This window comes from Pungitius pungitius, chromosome 12 (assembly GCF_949316345.1).
Source record: "Pungitius pungitius chromosome 12, fPunPun2.1, whole genome shotgun sequence".
NCBI lineage: Eukaryota > Metazoa > Chordata > Actinopteri > Perciformes > Gasterosteidae > Pungitius > Pungitius pungitius.
Genome location: NC_084911.1, coordinates 18,761,216 through 18,781,987, shown reverse-complemented (window position 1 = coordinate 18,781,987; position 20,772 = coordinate 18,761,216). Strand labels below are relative to the sequence as shown.

The 20,772-nt window shown below is 46.8% G+C and overlaps 1 protein-coding gene across 4 annotated transcripts in view; it reads right to left on the bottom strand.

The window, feature by feature from the left end:
* plppr2a (phospholipid phosphatase related 2a) overlaps positions 1–20,772 on the bottom strand; it is a 35,064-nt gene that overhangs the window by 3,517 nt on the left and 10,775 nt on the right. For 2 of the 4 annotated variants that reach the window (XM_037476813.2, XM_037476815.2), the window contains exons 3-7: positions 11,639–11,827; positions 2,600–2,720; positions 1,735–1,985; positions 518–694; positions 42–185 (exon numbers count right to left, since the gene is read on the bottom strand). In XM_037476813.2, the coding sequence (XP_037332710.2) occupies positions 42–185; positions 518–694; positions 1,735–1,985; positions 2,600–2,720; positions 11,639–11,827 (882 nt within the window). The remainder of the gene's footprint in view (positions 1–41; positions 186–517; positions 695–1,734; positions 1,986–2,599; positions 2,721–11,638; positions 11,828–20,772) is intronic. The other 2 variants (XM_037476810.2, XM_037476811.2) reach the window with 1 other exon arrangement.

Below are 20,772 nucleotides of genomic sequence, written 5' to 3'. Positions count from 1 at the left end.
TGCATCTCCGTGAGCGCCTCTCACCCACCCCCGCCCCTTACCTGAGGGCCACTTAACTTTTCGAGTGGACTCTCCACACAGGGCAGCGTCACCATCGGCATGCCCAGCACGGACTCAGGGCGCTGGGGCTGCGGTGGAGGAGGACTTGGCAGAATCTGCTGGAAGTTGTTGATCACGCAGGTCACCTGGAGGAGGAGGAGACCGGGCAGGGGGGTTGGAGGGAAGAAGGAAGAGGGACGTGATGAGATGCGACCCCACTGCCTTCATTGGCATGGTCCAATCATACCTTGATCACAGTCATTGGGCTCTTGAAGTCTCGAGAGTCTGGTGAGTGGTCTTGTTTATCGCTGTTTCCAGCAAAAAGCACGCGCCAACGATACTGACAAACATTAGCTAGTCATGCTAAAGACGCTAATATATAAGAATCCATAATCCAAAAATGGGCATCATATTGCTCTTGGTTTAGTTCAAGGATGGTAGTACTCCGGCAAATGTGCTTCGTGTCCCGGCCGCTCACCAGAAACACAGCGATGGCTCCCCCTGTGAAGAATCCGGCCAGGACGTCGGCCCAGTGGTTGCGGTACTCGGCCACCCTCACCACGCCTACCAGCAGGGCCAGGCAGAGCAGGGTGAGGCTGATGGTGGGCTTGGTCAGCCGCGTGCCCTTGGTCTTGAACACCAGCGTCACGTACATCTGCAGAGAGGCACAAGGGAGGGCGCGCACGCACACAAAGGAGGCAACACGCACGCACGTGGGCGTCATCACAACCCCGAGCCAGGAGAGACCAAACATATGATCTGATTCTTATTTGCTGTTTTTGGACTGGCCACAAATAGAATGTTTACCATAAGAAAAGAGCTGATGGTGGGCTGCTAGCTAGCTACAGCTAGTCTGACTCAATAAAAACCCGATTTTATCAAGTCAGCTTAGATTTCGATGAGGAGATTGATAGCCCTCTAGTGTCTGATTATGAAGCTACAGTCAGCATTTGGTTAGCTTAGCTTAGCATAAGAATAGAAAACGAGAGCTCTGTGGTCCTGCCACTGCAACAGAAACTGTGGTTTCTAGGTTCAAATTTTTGTATGGATGACAAAACCCTTCATCCTAAACCAGTGGTTCTCAAACTGCGGGGCGCGACCTACTGGTGGGGCGCTGAGGTATTACAGGTGGGCCGTGAGGGGCTGGGGGAAATTTAGATTTGAATTTTTTTTATTTTTTTATTATAATCCTTTATTAATCCCACATGGGTAAATTATTCTCTGCATTTTACCCATCCTTAGTAATTAAGGAGCAGCGTGCTGCTGTGAAGCATGGGGCTTCAGGGTCTTGAAGATGTGAAGATGTAAAACCCAATAAGACTCTTTATTGCCAATATTTCAACTTCATATTGTTATTATCCTGAAAGGATATTCAGTACAAAACATGTTAATTAAGCTATTTTAATAAACTGGATGGAGCAAACTGGTTTACATACATTTTTCTTTATTCTATTATTAATAAAAGCACACATGGAGTCACAAAATGTTGTTATTTCAATACAAATTCAGCATGGACCATTTTGTTACATTTTTGTTGGGGCGGTGGGGCCCGACAGAAAAGGTTTGAGAACCACTGTCCTAAACTATGCAAATTTGGTATTGATCAGTGTCACTGATGCCATTGAATAGAGTGAGAACGTTGCAGGATTAGTCCTATAGAGCAGTGACCGTCACCTCCACCTTGCTCCAACCTACCACTGTGTACACGGAGGAGTAGACGCTCAGCGCCGCGTCCTTGGAGGGGAAGGATTTGCGTGCGGACATGACGGTGAGCGGGTTGCCTGTGCAGGCGCGGCGCTCCCCTATGTACTGCATGGTGGACTGGCAGCCCAGCGCCGTGTAGTTTGGCCGGCAGGCGGACAGGAAGTGGGGAGTCTGGTTTCCTGTCACCACCTGGCCGGCGTTGACGAAGATGGTGGTGGTGAACAGGCCAAAGGCGTAGACGCCTTGGGGCCAGAGACGAGCCGCGGGGAGGGTTGGAGGTGATGAAGAGAAGCACGTTAGATGTTAAATGAAAAGAGTTTTCCCTTCCAGAAATAGCCCCAACACATTATTATTATCAGCTAGGGTGTGAAATTACAACAAGAAGCTTTCAGCTCAAGATGCTAATTTGCAGGCTGCTTAATATTCACAAGTGTGTTCCTGAATACATTACCTCATCCAATCACCCAATTTACAGTACATATGTTACAGCCTTATTCCAAAATGGATTCAATTCATCATTTTCCTCAACATTCTACACACAACGACTCATAATGACATAGTGAAAACATGTACATAAGTATATATGTTGAGGAAAATAATGAATTTAATCCATTTTGGAATAAGGCGGTAACATAACAAAATGTGGAAAAAGTGCTTTGCGGATGCACTGTACAGCCAAATGCACAAGTCTGACAAGCTGAAGTGAAGCAGGTCACCTGACGATAACCTTTTGTGTTTTTCATGTTGTTTATATCTATTTTTGATTTGGCCTATCGCGCTTTCCCGAGAAAAGTTCACACCTAGAAAATCAAAGGGCCCTTTCAAGGGCCTGAGTGATACAAGGCCGCGTGTTCACCTAAAAAACGAATCATGCGTCTCAGCAGGGGGTTGAAGTAGCAGCAGTCTGCCGTGACAATGGTCTTCTCCTGGGTTCCCTCTGCTTTGGCGAAGAAGGCACACAGCTCACCAACAAGAATCTGCAAACACAAAACGCATCACGCTTGCAGTGGTCATTTTAATCGATGCACCAATGTACAGTATGATGTACATTCAAATAGCTGCCAGCATGTCTGTACACTCTCAGCGCTGTTTGCTAATTAACAGTTATTATAAAAACATTGCAATACATACTGACTTGACTTAACTGATATGGGTTCAAATGGATTCAAAAGTTTCTACATTTGTAAATTATATATTAGATTTGTTAAAGGAGCCGAGTCTACTATTGTAAAGTGTGGTTGTTTCTACCTCTAACAGCAGTGACTCTTCACATTACTAATCATCTCACAACGCACTGGGCAAACAAATGTAATTAAACGTAATCATCATTTGTCACATTAAGCATGGACACCCTGCTGGTGGCCGCATGGAGATGTAACCTCACTGTAGTCTAGAACAGCAGTGTGATTGAGAATAGAGACCTCTGGTGCCTCTGCAGACTGATGATCACGTCATGGACTGCAACTGTGCGACTATCCGTACGGCAGCATACAGCAGACTAAAACACACCTCCCTCACTAAATGACCACAATGGAGAAAAAAAATTATTCTCAACAGCGCCCGTGCTCCCCTGTGACTCCACTTAGACGCTGAACTGACCTCATAAACCTCGGTCTTCATCTTTCCCTATTTGACATTCGTAAGTGATGCATTGTCGTCAAGCAGGAGAAAGTGAAAGAACTACTGTACAGAGGGAGAAACAGATAAAGAAGACATTATAATGATCACGTTACAGGCAGGCTTTGTGCTCCTGGCCTTTTTTCTTAGCGGGTCCAGTCGAGTCAAATGAGGTAATAGCTGCAGCGCAGCGGGAACTGTGCCGGGCCGAGTGCCTTCTTTCATTAGTGACACAGAACCCATACTGAGGGCTCTATGGCAACCCTTGAAACACTAATACAAGCATGAAATCAAAGCTGAGGGGGTTTAATCGTAGCTTCAAATCAGAGGTTGTAGAGGGAACCAGCGCATTGTGGAGATGGGCCAATTAAAGATGGCATAGGGGCTGTTTCCATGGTGACAGTGGAGGGTTTAAGTACGTGTACACCACACTATGTGAGAGAATGTTTCTGTCAATCTTGGAAAAGTGCTCTCAAACCCTTTGCCTGTTGGGCCTCAAATACTATTTCTTTTGTGAATATATTCTCTGCAGGACAAACTCTCCCAGCTGCACGTGGATCAGTGACTTCCTGTTTGAAGCTGGGGAAGACGTCTCCGTGTTCCTTCCCCTCTGCTCTTCTCTTTGTTCACTAAAAGTTGCACCACTTGGAAGTGGAATGATGTTCCACTATCATTATACACATTATTATTTACTCACCCGAGACACATTAATGAAACCACGACAAATGTCAGTGAAACTGATTTTTGTCAATTTGTAAACCCAATACAGGAAAAAGACCGAAAACAGTGAGACAGAAAATGGCAGAATTTCCCTTTCACAGCGCGGCATTTGACGGGGTCAACCATGACATACTACTACGTACCAATCAACTAGGGGGGGGGGAGCCCTCAAGGGCTGCGTCAATGCATTGAAGGATTGGACTGAAAGTCAGCGCTCACCACTCCCGTTCTCAGGTCTTTACGCTGGCTTTCTGTCAAAAGAATTGACTTTAAATCCTGCTGGTGGTTCATAAAGCACTGAATGGTTTACAGCCAAAGTACATTCCTCATCTGCTGATATCTTATGAACCTAAAACGAAAAGTAAACATGGAGAAACAGCATTTAGTGTCTCTGCTGTACATCTCTGGAACAAAGTCCTAAAAAGCTGCAGGTCTGTTCCTTCAAATCCAGATTAAATACATTTTTTGTATGCTGCTGTTTTTAATTGAATATTTCTGCATTTTAGGAAATTGTATTATATTTTTAGTGTTTTTAAATGACTGTTTTTCTTTTTAAGTTTCAATTAATTTAGTTCTTAATTGTATTTAAATCTCCTTTTAAATCTTACGATTGGATGTTTTTAATGGTTTTATGAGAAGCATTTGGAATTGCCTTGTTGTTGAAATGTGCTTTACAAATAAAATTGCCTTGCTATAATACAGTTGATGAAATTTTCCAGTTTACCACATTTCTGGAAAACAAGTTAATCAAGTTAAGTTGATCAAGCTGTCACCTTGTGATGCTCCCTGGTTGTTCACTTATATGATTTTGTCGACTACTCCATTAGAACGAGGCAAGGAGGACCACTTTTCTTATGTTCACGAGGTGTGCACACACAAATATGTGGGAAATAAGTCCTTCAGCTTAAAAATGACAAATGGGCCAAATAATGAACTGATCAGTTTGAATATGAGCGGTTGACCTTCATCCAGGGATGTGAGTAAACAAGATTTCCATGTTGTGTGCCCTTCATCCACATCCAGTGCTGCAGAGTCAATACTGAGGAGTTGTTTCTTTGCTTCATTCAACCTAGTTGAAACAAAATCATTTGATCCCCAAAAAAGTTTTTTGATACTTTCCTAACAGCGCATTGCCCCCTCCTCTCCCTTTCTCCCCCCCTCACCTCACCCCATCACTTCCAAAACCAAATTCTTTAAAAAGATAAGCGTACGAGAGTCTGGGAGCAAGAGGGCAGAACTGAACAGTTCGAGGACACAGTAAGAAAAAAAGGAGAGTTAATACTTCACACATGAATTATTCATGTGTGGATGGCATCCATGTGAATCATGACGCGCATTATTTCAAGCAACATTTCCTAAATGATCTCTCTCTCCGCTGGCTGCCAAAGACTCCTAGTTAAAGATGACGCGCTTGTCGCTGCGGTTCAGGGAAAAGCAAAATTATAATTCCTTGAAATCAAAGCGCGCGTCCAGTGCCACGGTCGGACCATGCAGGGCGAGGAGCCGGTGACCTCTAGAAAGTAGTAAAATGAGCTTAAAGATTAGACCAAAGCGTGTATTACACGCTTACTCGCATGAATGAATCAGGAGCGGAACAAGAGGAAGGAGTGAAGATATGAAACATTAACGGGCCCCTTCTCTGCTGTGTGTGTGTGTGTGTGTGTGTGTGTGTGTGAGTCATCACATCGCGATGTGTGTCAGTGAGTGTTAGTCAAATGGGAGGCTGCATTCACACTGGCCCTTGTTACGAAACACGTGTCAATTAGAAGACCTCAACGGGTGGGGGGGGGGGGGGGGGTGCTTCACTCGGAGCGACGGGATGAACGAGGGGGAATAAAGGAGAGCTGGAGGAAGAAATGGGAGGAACACAGATGAAGAGAAACAAGTGGAATGGAGCATCCAAACGATGCGGCGGCAGCTTCAGGAAGCCACGTACGAGACAAAAGGCCTTTTGTGGGGATCAATACAGCTGAGAGGACAAATCAAGCGGATTGGAAGGAGCCTGAATCGTTGCACGAGATTGCTCCCATTAGCATCCCCTTCTGCAAATAGCAAACGACAGCCCGTGTTAAAGAATCCAATAAAAGTGGGGTGGAAATAAATAAATGAAAAGATGAAAATATAATGTAAGCTTGACGCGTGATGTAAAAGAAACCGATGCAGCAAGTAAAAGAAGAAGCCAACTGGTCCACTGCTTCATCCACTAGGCATCTCCCTAGCTTCAATTATCCTATTTATACGTTCTGATACAAGGCCAATAAATCATATTTTGACGGGATGATTTGACTTTGTGAAGATGACGAGTCCCACGTGCAAAGGGACAAAATACATGTGACTAACAGATGAATCACTACAAAACCTCAGTCCATTACACTTTGTTTCTATTACACAGGTAATACACACGTGCAACATTACATGTTACACAGGCTGTACAAATGTTATGTTAGAACAAGGAAATCACACAATATATTAGCATATATATATATATATATATATATATATATATATATATATATATATATATACTGTATATATATATAGAAAAGCATGTTTGGCCTTGTTTATAGCTGTACAAAACACCACGCTGTAGTGAATGTAAAAACTGTAAATGTCAAGAAATACAATCACTCAAGTAAATTATGAATGAAACAAAGGAACGCTGCGTGTCTTGTGGCGTGCAGAGTGAGCAGAGCACTCTGCCCAGTGAGGCCCAACGCTTCTGACACCACTGCTCATGCGTAAAGTACAAAGAGATGCCCGGCTCTCACTAGTATCCCATTATCGGCCGTCACCTGTGGGCGACCTCAACGTCGGCACGCCGGCGTTTATGCAAGACCTTTCGTGGGGCTAATGGACGGCACGGCGCCCGCCCAGACGCATCAGGATCCCCGCCGTCACCTTTACTCACACGCGGCTCTCTCACGGGAGGGCGGCGGCGTTTGTGTCATTCCAGAGTTTAAAAAAAAAAAAAAAAGACACGTGACGGATGGGCCACGCGGATGGCAAAGTGGGATTGTGAATCAAAAAAAACATCTGCTGACAATCTGTCCTGACGCCCGACACGTGTCCGTAGCACTGGAACGATAAACATTCATTCCACCTCACAGAAACCTCTTTGTCGTTGTGTCCCAGCAGCAACAATCCAGTTCCTTCTCACTGGGAGCAAAAGTAGGTTTTACATTCTTACTCTTTTCACGCTCACATCCAGCTCTGCTACGTTCCTCTGAAAAAAGCCGCAACAAAGGGGCAGCGAGCTGCTTAGTGTGACTGGATGCTGGACAACAAGCGGCTCAATCAGACGCGTTGGCCCCTGTGCTCAAATCAGAGAGCATTCAACAGAAGGAGTCAAAGGTCAAAGGTTGTCCCTGTGAGGGCCACTAAACGTCTCATGCCTCAGACTACAGGGCAGCGTCCTCACTGCACACACACATGCAACTCAGACGGATCCCAACTGTTAACACTACAAAACAGCACGAAAAGGGTCTGTTTAAAGGCCAGTTACAAGACACATCTGGATGATTAATCGCCTGCAGGTCTGTGTTTGAAAAGAAACTTTAAGGGGAAGGGGATTCTGGGAAGCGGGTGGAATATTCCCGTTTCATCAGCAACAGTTACACACGGATTCGGCGAGCAGGGATGACTTCCCGCCACACCCCCCCCACACACCCCCCCCCCATGTTGTGGAGATGCAGATCCCGCACGCTGGCATTTGTCAGAGATCTCGAGGGTGCCGAGTGAAGCGCAGCACTCCACGAGCCAAGCAGGACCCCTGAGGTGTCCCTCCAAGCTGCAGATCAAAGACTGAGACTGAAAGCACTAAATAGGCGAGTCAAGGGCAGAAAGGCTCACTCTCCATTACTGTGCATCGCTCTACTGTGCAGCCAATCGGGGTGACGCAACACCGCCTCGGGCCCAACGGGAATTTGGTAAACGGAGCAGAGAGCTAAAAAGTTGGAATGCAATGCAAGAACTGGTGGTTATTTATTTTAGGTGCATTGTACTTCTTTACACATCTCATAATAGTCATTAAGTAATATAATTGTTGAAGTGCCAGTAGTAGTCCGTCTACCAGCTAGTCTGGTTCCTCCTGATGGTGTCCCAGGCGGAGCGGGAGCTGTGCACACTGTGGTGAACTAATGCATCGGAGTAGATGAAGCCAAGGAGCCGCAATGAGAACAACAACACGCCCGTCTTCCCTCCGTGAATAGAACGCCGTTCTCCTCCAGCCGCGATTCCATCTCGTCTCTCCAATTCGGTGACGGGCTTTCGCCCATCTGTTTTTTCCAATAATACAACTCTTACACCGAATTATTTATCCTCCTTCCTCATTTACCTTTCCATCGCAGCGACGAGAACGAAGTCAAGGGCCAGAAAGCCGTCAGCCGCAGCCCCCCCCCCCACCATCTGTCTCATTGACCCGGGTCAACGGCGGGATGGCGCAGCAAAGTCAAATGAACTACATGTTGTAAGGCAGAAGCTTCAAACAGAGCGGCATTGAGATCCGAGTCTGTGCATCAGTGCGTGGAAGTGAGACTTTTCTGTGGGGGGGGGGGTCACGGCGGGTGAGGCGAGGCACAGATTAAGATTTGTCCACTGACATTATGGGGCTGAGGATGCGAGGACGCTGGCAGCACACGTCTGTGAGGTAAAAGAAGGGGACAAAACACAAACACTCTGACTCACGTTCAAGCCCCGTTTCTGACATGTTGGTCGCTCATTTTGTGTATTTGGTGAGGCAGGATCAGGATTGTATCCCAACGAGTATTACGTAGGTGTAAACCTTCCAAAAGTGTTCCCTTCCATCTTCTACAATCATGAATGACACTCTCTCTCTCTCTCTCTCTTTGAGTTGACACACCTGGATGTGTGTCAACTCTGCTCCTGCTCGCCAGTATTTCATAGCCGTGCTCAATCATTTATTCTCCCTTTGCTGCACATATTTATACCACTCTCTGTGTGTTAGTGCAAAATGTAAACACCAACAACCCGCAGCGTTTTAGCTTAGCATAGCTTGCCTCGCTCGGTCGTGTCACAACCACAGAGGGGCGTAGTGTGGGCCTCACCTACAATGTGTTCGTATTTATTCAGAAAAGAAGGCATTTCTCACTGCGTCTGCCTTCGATCTCAGTGTGAGGAAAAGAGCAGAATGAGAAAGAGAGGTTCTTCCCGTGCGGTTGGACTTTGATCAATCAAACCCCAGAGCTGAGGTGCTCCACTGGATTCACAGAAGACATGTGCTAATTGGAGGGTGAGAAAAACAGGTGCGAGAAGAGGTCAAGGAGCGAAGCGTCACAACAGGCACAGGAGGTGTGACAAAGACTAAAACACAGAGGAGGCCAAGATTCCCCGGGGGGAAGGGTGGAGGAGTTATGAATAGAAAGGTAAAGGTCAGGGTGGATGAGACGATAAAGGTTGTGCAGAGAAGACGAGTAACCGAGGTGAAGAACAAAAGGGAAGTGATCAAAGGAGGGGTTTTCAGAGGAGCTCCAACACACATTTGCGAATGTTCTGTCAGATTGAATCTGTGTTAGATGAGTTAATTCAACCTGAATTTAACGGGCTTAACAAATTCCATTGGGGAAACTTTCAAGACGCCTTCAAAACGGACCTGTTTGTGTTTGAGTGGAGAAAAGAGCCGCAGCAGTTCCCGCAGGGGGTAATTTTGGGAATCTGAGAAACCAAAAATAGGATCATGGCGTGCCGTTATGGTTCAGGTACAACTCAAATCTTGTGAAGACAAGAAAATAACGGCTATAACAAGTTTGTTGTTAAAAAAAAGATTGAGATGTTATCCATTCCTTGTTATATTTCACTAAATAATCAAATGTGTCAGATAATCAAACGAGCCGGCGTCACCTCTGTAAAGGGAGGTGCAAAGATGCCAGGTGCCTCCTTTTGTGTGGATCAGCTCCTCGTGATCGAACTACAGAAGGAGTTGTAATTAGATGTTGGGGCCCTACTAGAAGCCTTCAGGCAGTCATGGCGTGCGGGTCTCTGACGCAGATCCCAAAACACGCCTGGCGGTGGATTACCTGCCTCGACTTGGACTGACGGGGTCCTCCCTCTTCCTCCTGGCATCTCTTTCTTGAGTCGCAGCACTACAAGGACAGAGCTAACAAAGGAAATCAAAAGAGCAGCGATTGCTCCAATAACGACACCATCATCTAGCTGAGAGATGGAGGACCGCGTCCCTAAAACGCCACGACTCTTTTCGGTGTTGCTTCTGTGCCGTGAGCTGGATCGGAAAAAGAGAGCCGGCTCCTGAAGGCACGTGGCAGAGAACACTTGCACCGGGGAGAGCAGTTACTGCTGCAATCTACCTTGTTGCCAGTCTCCACACACACAAGCCTCCATGTCAGCATCCGTTAAGGCGGACTAGGTGGTGGAAGCAATGTGCTCTGACCCAGATCAACTTCTGGTTCTCCCTCCGCTAGCGAAGGTCTAATTGGTTTCAGGCTTAGCGTGGCCCGATGCTGCAGAGTACACCTGTGCTTTCAATCGCCAATGTTGAATGACAATGTTGTGGTTTTATGTCACTGGAACCGGCAGGAGGGAGGAATGCTGGGAAAGTATTACATTGCATCACATGGTATTAACCATGGAAAGTAAGTCACCTGCATTATTGCTTAGAACCCTCTCCTTTACTCTCCTTTACCCGCTCACCCAGTATCTGGAGACAGTGCTTTTGCTATGACCTGCAATGACATTTCTTACAATACTTAGGCTCAACTTTATAAATAGTGCGAACTAACAACTAACAACGCACATTTGCTCCGGGTGGCTGTGAATACAACTTTTTTGTACATATCTCCAGAGTGGAACAGCACCCAGTGATGCATGCAGACAGAAGGGGGAATGCTGCAGGTTTTTGGGGTCATGTTATCGGCTGGAGGCTGGTTCTGTCTGTGGGGCTTTTCTTGTGTGTGTGTGTGTGTGTGTGTGTGTGTGTGTGTGTGTGTGGAGGTTAGCATTTCACGCTCACTGCCTCGCGTCTTACTCTGGGTTCAACAGCTAACCTCCCACGTGGCACAAAGATAACACCCGTAACAGAAGCCCCCCCCCCCCCCCCCCCAGTGGCCTTCCTTTGTGCTTACTCTGCTGTCTCTTTTCTCTCACCTGTCATCTTGAGTACTGCTTTCTTTTTTTAACGCAGGCAGCATCTGTTGCCCGCCGTCTGTGATCTGCTCGACTTTTGCCCCGTTTCCTTTCTGTCACTTTTGTGTCTTGTGCCGTCCGCCTCGCTTCCTCTTCCTGGTTCCCCCTCTAATGCCCGGCCTGCCCGTCCCAGGTACGTCTCTGTGCTTTCCCTCTCCACACACACACACACACACACACACACACACACACACACACACACACCTGCCTGTCAAGGCTAGAGGGGGGTGACGTCCATGCTGCTTGCCGATCTGCTCGCGAGATGATTCACCGCCAAACTCACGGAGCGTACGGAGAAGAAGGCGCACAGGCACTCAAAAACAACTCCAACGCATCGGCCCAACTTTCGACCACCTCTCACATTCCTCCTCACGCACCTCAGACACACAGCATGCGCTCTTACCGTGAGGGTGGGGATCGCCGTGACGAGCGAGTAGATGAGCACGGGGGGGATCTTGCTGGCGTCGTCGGGGCCCGGGTAGGGCTTGGAGAAGGTCTTGTCGTAGCAGAAGAAGCCCTGGACGTGCACGGGGAAGGTGTCTGTGTACTCAAAGTAGTAAGCCAGCAGCACCGTCCCGGCCATGATCACCAGCTGGAAGTAGAACATTATCCCGCCGTTAGCAGGTGAGAGGACGAGCGGAGAGGAGGAGGAGGTGGAAGAGGATGAGGAGGAGGAGGAGAGGAAGAGGGGCGAGTCAAGTCCCTGTTCCCCTCGGCCCGGGGGCGATGCATAGGAAACAAGGACCGAGAGAAAAGACAGAGTGAGAGGGGGCTCTGTGTTTGGATCCGATGGAGAGAGCGAGAGAGAGAGAATGAGTAAAGGAGAGAGAGAGACAGTTAGTGACAAAGCGAGAGAGTGTGAGAGAGATAAAAGGTTACTAGACAAGAGAGAGAAAAGGAAATCTGCAAAAGGCTCCTGTGTCTTCAACAAGCAGAATGAGAGAGGGTTCACCGGCAGCAGGAGCAGCAGAAACAAAGAATTGCAAAGCGAGCAAGAGAGAAAGAGAGTAGGAGAGAGTGAGAGAGAGAGTAGGAGAGAGTGAGAGGGAGAGAGAGAGAGAGAGAGAGAGTAGGAGAGAGTGAGAGGGAGAGAGAGAGAGAGAGAGAGAGTAGGAGAGATGGGCGGGAGGGAGAGAAAGGAGGAGCAGCCTTTATGCTGCCAGCACTACTACAATTGAGCTGTGGCTGTTTTTGTAGATGTGTGTGTGTGTGTGTGTGTGTGTGTGTGTGTGAGGTACAAACATGTGCAAAGGCGATCAAGGTGTTTTTTTTCTTTTTCTTCTGAAGCATCAGTTGACGCCTCTGAAAAGTTGAATTCCGGTAGAACGTCCAGTGGCTGCACGTCTCTGTGGTTCGTGTGTGTGAGAGAGTGGATTTTTCTCTCAGGTAGTTGGTGCCGACTCACAAACACGCTCATCAAATGGACACCCCACTGCCAATGAATGATGCTCCACGATACTTGGTGGGTGGATTTTGAGAGACAGCGAGATCCTCCTTGTGGCAGTGGCGAGCAATGGCAGGTTAGTGTTACAACGGCGAGCAGGGTGGGCAGAACCAGATTTTCCCAGAACGGCCATTGCTTGACAGGTCAGCTGCAAACAGTTTTGGGTTTTTAGTTGAGACACCTGATTCCCTGCTCGCCACTGACCTGCCGTTGCTTTACACTGACCTGCCATTGCTTTACACTGACCTGCCATTGCTCGCCACTGACCTGCCATTGCTTGACACTGACCTGCCATTGCTCGCCACTGACCTGCCATTACTTGACACTGACCTGCCATTGCTCGCCACTGACCTGCCATTGCTTTACACTGACCTGCCGTTGCTTTACACTGACCTGCCATTGCTTTACACTGACCTGCCTTTGCTCGCCACTGACCTGCCATTGCTCGCCACTGACCTGCCTTTGCTTTACACTGACCTGCCTTTGCTTGCCACTGACCTGCCATTGCTCGCCACTGACCTGCCATTGCTTGACACTGACCTGCCATTGCTCGCCACTGACCTGCCATTGCTTGACACTGACCTGCCATTGCTCGCCACTGACCTGCCATTGCTTTACACTGACCTGCCGTTGCTTTACACTGACCTGTCGTTGCTTGCCACTGACCTGCCATTGCTCGCCACTGACCTGCCATTGCTTGACACTGACCTGCCATTGCTTGACACTGACCTGTCATTGCTTGACACTGACCTGCCATTACTTGACACTGACCTGCCATTGCTTGACACTGACCTGCCATTGCTTGACACTGACCTGTCATTGCTTGACACTGACCTGCCATTACTTGACACTGACCTGCCATTGCTTGACACAGACCTGCCATTGCTTGACACTGACCTGCCATTGCTTGACACTGACCTGTCATTGCTTGACACTGACCTGTCATTGCTTGACACCGACCTGCCATTGCTTTACACCGACCTGCCATTGCTTGACACCGACCTGCCATTGCTTGCCACTGACCTGCCATTGCTTGCCACTGACCTGCCATTGCTTGCCACTGACCGGCCATTGCTCGCCGCTGACCTGCCATTGTTTGACGCCGACCTGCCATTACTTGCCACTGACCTGCCATTGCTTGCCACTGACCTGCCATTGCTTGACACTGACCTGCCATTGCTTGACACTGCCAGAAGGAGAATCTTGGCCCTGCTGGAGATTTCTGTGGACACGCCGAGGGCCGACAGTGTTGGAGATTGATGCCATTTGAACATGCCACTGTCACTGTGAATAAAGTTAATAAACAGGCAACAGCCCTCTGAGCCCTCCCAGCCCTCACAGGCCCATTGACTGCAGTTCACTAGTGCCACTAGTTGATGGATGAACATCACATAACGTTATAAAAATTGCGTAGAACTGCCTAAACGCCGTGGCAGCGACCTGTGAATCCCAAAGTGTTCCAAAAGTCATTTATTTAACCACAATGTAATAAATCAACATTTTAGATCCTACGAGGGTTTATCCCTTGATATTGTACGTTGTTATTATATCCGTTGCGGATATAAAAAATAAAAAACTCATCAGCTTTTAATAATTCACTCTCACATTATGTGTGAGTGGATGAAATGTCACATCGCTGTGACCGGTGGCACTGAAACGCAACAAAACACACAGCATTGTCAAAGTACACAAACAGCCACCAACGCTAACTATACACACACACACACACACATACATACACACTTCATGTAAAAACAGTAGGTGTGCTCTACTTAATTGGCTCTTTTTCTATATGTGTATCAAACAAGCCTTCTTCTGTGCCTCCCTTGAGGGTGATGTGTTTTTTGATCTGCGGTTGTTATGTTGAAGAAGTAGCATAAGGAACAAGGTTAATCTGTATTTTTAGCACTTCTGCAAGTTTTTTGCTTGGAAAGCCCGTTTTTTGTTAATATTTAACTTTCTGATTCTGCCTTTTGCTCACAGCATGTGCATGTTCAAAGATACCGGCTGCAAACACACCAACACCCCTGTTTGGAGCTCTTCATAATATATGGCTGCGGTCTGGGTGAGAGGGGGTATATGTACCCCACAATCAATGCGATGACCTGAACTATTGCTCCATGGTGGTGGTGATGGTGAATTTGTGGGGTACATATATATATATATATATATGTACCCCACAAATTCAATATATATATGTACATATCCACAAGATAGAACTTCTTAAAGGATGTTTGTTAATATTTGTTAAAATCTAAACCATTTTTGACATCGTTTTATTTCGTTACATGATTCGTTATTGACAGGAACTGACTGCATGTGTGGCTGGACTGCATTTATTTTAGCAACAATGCGATGACCTGAACGAGCTTTCTACCTGTTTATGTGAGCGCAGGGTGCATCTTCCCTCATTGATTGTCAACAGAGGGTCGACAAGCTGCTAGCTTGACTCCTGAGTGCTAACGATAGCCATGTGTGTTGCACACACTATAACAATCATTTTGGGTCCTTTGGAAGGGAGGTCTCTTGAAGTTGACGTCGCCCAATCGACTTTTAGAGCTGATGCTGCAAGCGAGTTCCAGTGGATAGTTGGCCATGCTGTGCCCTTTGGTTAAATAGGTTCTGCGTATGTGCAGAAACAGGACGCTCTCAGAAAACCCACAAATGTCACTGCGTTTGCTGCCCACTGGCCAGATACAGACGCATTTAGGATGTGAGTGGATGTTGAAAGAAGGTTTAGATTTTAATTAATGCTGATCAGGTTTTTAAATCAGAACTCAAAATAAAGAGCAGTCAAAATTGGGGGACATTGGAGGACTCTCGTATGCTTTTGGGTGTTTCCACGGTGTGCGTGGTGCGCAATTCACTGTACATCTCGCCATAGAGCATCTGATTTAAACTGTCCCCATTGTAAGCTGTGAATGTGTTGTACAGTAATGGAAAGATAGAAATCGAGGGAGATGGGGCCTTCTTTGGCTGACTTTAGGTCGTAGACGAACGGTACAGGTCCGTCATAAAATAACACAATACAAAAATACTTTCTTCCATTGGCTTACGCTGAAAGAGATGTGGATCATGTCCAAAATATTTCCCTCTTATTTTTCTTATCTGTTAGTACGAAACGTGAGTGAGCCGTGTTTGGGAGTGAAAACGCCATCTCGCTTCCTCAATAGCCCAACGGAAACGAACCATCTCAGACCCAGGAGGGTCAAACCTTTAAGGCTTCTTTTGGCTCTGGGCCACTTCCATAGGAATCCAGTTCTTATTTGTATGCACTTGGTTTTCAGTAAAATAAATAAAGATTCACGACAGGTGAGTCCAATATCTATATGTAACAAACACACCTCACAAAATACACGTGAGGGCCAAAGCTTGTTTCATGTGACAGAAGAAGGTGAAAAAGCATTGATCTTCCTCTGAAAGGGCGCCGTGTTCAGCGGGAAGGAGATTCTACCCTTTTCTCAGACTACCGTCCACATTTACCTGACACCTACCTGTCAGACGATAGCACCCCCCCCCCCCAAAAAAGCCCTCAACTTCTCACTCTGACACAGCCTCCCCCTTCTCTCCCTGGCTGGCAACATGCAAGAAAAAGGAGTGTGTTTTCTCACTTTTACTGAGTGTTTCGTATTGGTTCCCTCTGAATTTCCACGGCCAGAGGTTACAGCGGGCTGTGGGGACGAGTCCAGGGAACAGCAAGGGCCCACCGCAGTGAGCAGAGTGCAGCTCTCAAAATACACCCCCTCTCTCTCACCCTGCGGCTTTTGACGTGGATATATCCCAAATGAGGACGAAGCGCTTTACCAGCGTGGCCATATTTGAGGAAGTGTATTAATTCTTCTGATGAGGCCACGTGTCCGTGGTGTTGAAAGTTCTGTGTCTATTAACTGGAGGGACTGGAGGGAGCAGAGAGGTGTCCATTGGACACCACTGGCTCTTTTGGGATGTGGTTCATATTCATGTGTCTATCTTCCACGGGTGAGTGAAGATGTGGATTTTGACAATGGAACAATGTTAAGAGCCAGAGCAAAAACAAATAAAGGAAAGCATATAGTAGGTGTATAAAGAGCACCAGGTTCCAAGATGGCACCCAATTATTTCCAAGAGGCTGCACTTTAAAGTCCTACAAGGTCCAGATAAAATGCAAAGTGAACACGATGTGAGGTCCTTTTTAGGGATTGGGATATGAATCTGTTCATGTTCACGCCAGTGTGTCCGTTGCTAATGTGTTTCTGTATAAGACTGGGAGAGAGAAGGGGGGGGGGGGCCACGAAAAAGTGTGTTAAATCCTTTGAGGCTTTTACGTGTCTTTAAAAAGCTCCCGTGTTAATACCCAGACATCCATCTGCTTCAGTCTGTGCTTTCCATTTTTGATTTACTGACGAGAATAAACATCTCAGGAAGGGGATTCATCAGCCTTAAAATGATTCCACAACCATGGCCACAAATATTAAAAGGTTAAGCTTGCTTCCTGCTTGGTGCAGTGAATCAATCATGCTGTCAATCAAAGGATAAACCAACCGGACAACTCTGTATCTTTTTTTGGTTTAGCTTGACAACACAACATAATCAATGCTCAAATGCCACATACGGCCCCATTACTACACATATCTCCAAAGAAAGCTTCCTGCAGCTCTAAGAAGGTGTGTCTCTCTCTCTCTCTCTCTCTCTCTCTCTCGTCCCTGGACGCTGTTAGAGCCAAGTTGCCTAAAAGAGCAGTTTTGTGTTTCACGGAGGGAGGATCTGGAGCAGAAGGCACAGGGGTCCACCGCCAGACACATGGCGTCCATTAAGAGGCCTGCTGCCGACACACGCTACGCTGCACCTGGCCATGACGGGACTCCCGGGGGGGGGAGGAGGAGGAGGATGGGGGAGAAGAAGACACAGGGAGAAAATCAGAGACGCATTGGAGGGAGAGTGATGAGGCGATGCAAAGAGAGAGGAGGGAGAAGAAGACACACACGTAATGGTGTGGTTTCACTCAAAGGGGGGAGAGGGGAACAGGTGCAAAGCTCGAGGTGTTCTTTGTGTCCGTGTGGGTTTAACTCCTCTTTTGATGTGAAAATGTGTGTGTGTGAGAACTGGTGTATGGTGGACATGTGTCTCCTGCTGCTCCTCAATGACTTCCTTTCTGTTCAGCTTTAATCTGACTTTGATTCCACACAAAAGCTTTCCTTTAAAACAGATGTGGTGGTGGTTCTGGAAGGTAGTCAAGTCCTTTAAAGTCAGCCATTATTTGAGCGTTGTAAGGTTACAAGAAGGATTCAAATCAAATCATGCACATTGGATCAGACCCCTAAGAAGGGGGAGTTCTCAGAGTGCGCACACTGCAGACTTACACCTCAACGCACACATTTCCACACACCAAGCACAAACACACCACAGTACTCTCGCAACCTGCGCTGCCCAATCTGATCTCTGCTACATATTCCAAAAGAGAAAAAAACGTTGCATCTTGAGAGACTTTGACCTTGTTTTGTTGAGAAGGGAGTCGGAGTGTATTTTTCTCAAACAGGTTGAAAGCCCAAAAAAACCTCCCACCAACCGGCGCTGGGCCAGCACAACCAGCAACCCCGCCCCCACACAGCGCCCCCCCCCCCCTCTCACTGGAGAGAAGTGCCGGCCCGGTTCTACAGCAGGAAGTGGCGTGGCTTTGTAGCCCGGTTTGTTTGTCATTGTTAGCTGATAGGACGCTTCTAACGTCTGGGGAAGCTGCTTTGATCAATCCTCTCTTTTAACTCTGAATGAAACGACTCTGTCCAGCAGCACTGTTGCTAGAAATACCAGTAAATTCCAAATGAAAAAGGGATTTTTGCATTTATCAATAGTGACTTCCATCATAGGCAACAACCAGAAGACTAGATCAGGAGAGCATGTCACAGTGCAGTCACGTTTAAGGTCTGACTCTCACACAGCATCTGTTGTTTTTCTTCTTTTGCAACACGCATCCTGACTCTTTTCACTGATCCCTCTCTGAAATGATGACTAACAGCTACATTTTTTTTTTTTTTGTGGGCCGAATGAATTGTTTTCACGTGAAAACCACCACGAGAGGTTTTTGGCCATTGAGTGAGCGTATTTTACAGTCGGTTTGAGGGGGGAGTGCTTTAGTACAAAGGGGGCCGAGGAAAAGCAGCGGAAGCAGGCAGAGGCGAGCCGGAGAAAGAGGGTGGTGGGGGCGGGGTGAGCTGGGGTGAGAGGGTGAGGGGGAAAAGAGACGAGGGGTGCTGGCGCTGGACAGCGATTGCATGGAGAGCTTTGGCCTTTCTCCACATGACCGTGTGTTTGTGGGCAGGAGAGGCCAGAGCGAGTGTACTTGGTGTTAAACACGGCTGAGGGGAAAGGAAGGAGAGAGAAATCAGAGCGGAGCGTTGCTTTAATGGCTCATGTCGTTATCATTTCATTTCCTGCCAGGCGCCATGTACACAGCATCACAACAGTCTGTTAAAGCATCCTACAGTACGATGTCACTGATCATTGATAATATGAGAGAAGGAGCACAGACCAGTCGGTTTACTCTCTTTAAGTGTCTTGGCTGAACAGGGCCGATGCAAAGATGCCGTTTTCTATGCAGCGCTCAGCATGACGTTTGCTTCCATAACATGTTCCTTCAGGCTACTGTAGAATAAAAACATCAATATGCACACTGGGATGTGTATTTTAATACATTCTGACTTGTTGACTCATGTTTTAAATATTTTATGACTGTATGATTTTTTGATGATGCACGTTTAAATTATAGAATAAACCTTTCTGCTGCATTCTTTGAATGAGAAGATATATAAATAAAGTTTAATTCTTCATTAATTTTGTCTGTAGACTGAATTCACTAAGTTAGCATTTGACTATGCATAAACTTTCAGAAAACTCATAACACTAAATGATTAAACGAGGACATTTTGAGTTGGTGATTTTGTTTTTTGAATAAATATCTTCAATTGTACTTTTTATTTTCTCAGACTGTAAGCCAGAGGTCTCCAATTAGCCACTGTAGCACTTACATACGCCAAACTCCCCACTTTCATTCCTCTGTATTAAATACCTGATTTTTAAAAGCAAAAATAGATTTTTCAATGACCATCAAGTCTTAGCTTTTTAGGTTCAAAGAAGCATTACATTTCAGCAGAGGTGCAGTTAGCGACAGTGTGGCTCCACAGTCTCACTGAAGGAGAATCGGCAGGGGGCGGGGCTTAGTAAAAGGTCAATGACACTAAAACCACAAAACAAAGACCAACTGGTGATGTTGCAGCAGCTTCAAAATAAAAGCTTCGGTCACACAGGAGATTAATATTCAGAAGGGATAACAAACGCTCTTTGGCTCGTCTGAAACCTGCCACGCAGCATCAAACACCAGGCCCGGCTTCTGAGGTTCACCAGCTGGAAACCAAAGAAAAATCTGCTCCTGTTACATCTAATTTCATTTGCTCGATCGCACCTCAGAGACGGCGTACATGCGTGTGTGAATAGGTCTGTCTCCCGCTAGCCTTTTGTTGGCGAGACTTCCTGTGGGGTGTGATGCTACTGGGGTGTTACCCAGTGTCAAATACACCGGCCTCTATTTATAAAGACGGAGAGACAGCAACACACACGCTGATGGGTTCTGTCTAATCTCTGCATGTCGCTCAGGTGTTGATGAGCTGTGTGTGTCTGTGCGTGTCTGTGCGTGTCTGTGTGTGTCTGTGTGTGTCTGTGTGTGAGTTCGACACTTGTGAGATTTTCAAGGAGACAAAAAATAGGACGGCAAAAAATGACAATGTTTAAGTCAAAACTACGTGGAACTGTGTGAACACGCTCCGCAAGCTGGAAACAAGTTTCAAAGAGCAGAAGTGTGTCTCGGGAGGGAGGTTCAGCGGTGTTACAGCGGCGCCCCCTAGTGGGGGCTCTCCTCCCTGCGTCATGCCAGTGACGGCACTGGGGCACTTTGGAAAAGGAATACTGAGAAACACCAGGGAAAGATTTCACAGTTTCACATTAAAAAGCACTAAAAACAGAATAATGTAGACAGAATACGTTGTTCCTGTCTGTTAGGAGGTTTACTTTAAACAAAATCTGCGTAAATTTGTATTACATCCAGCAAAAACAGAAAAAAAGCA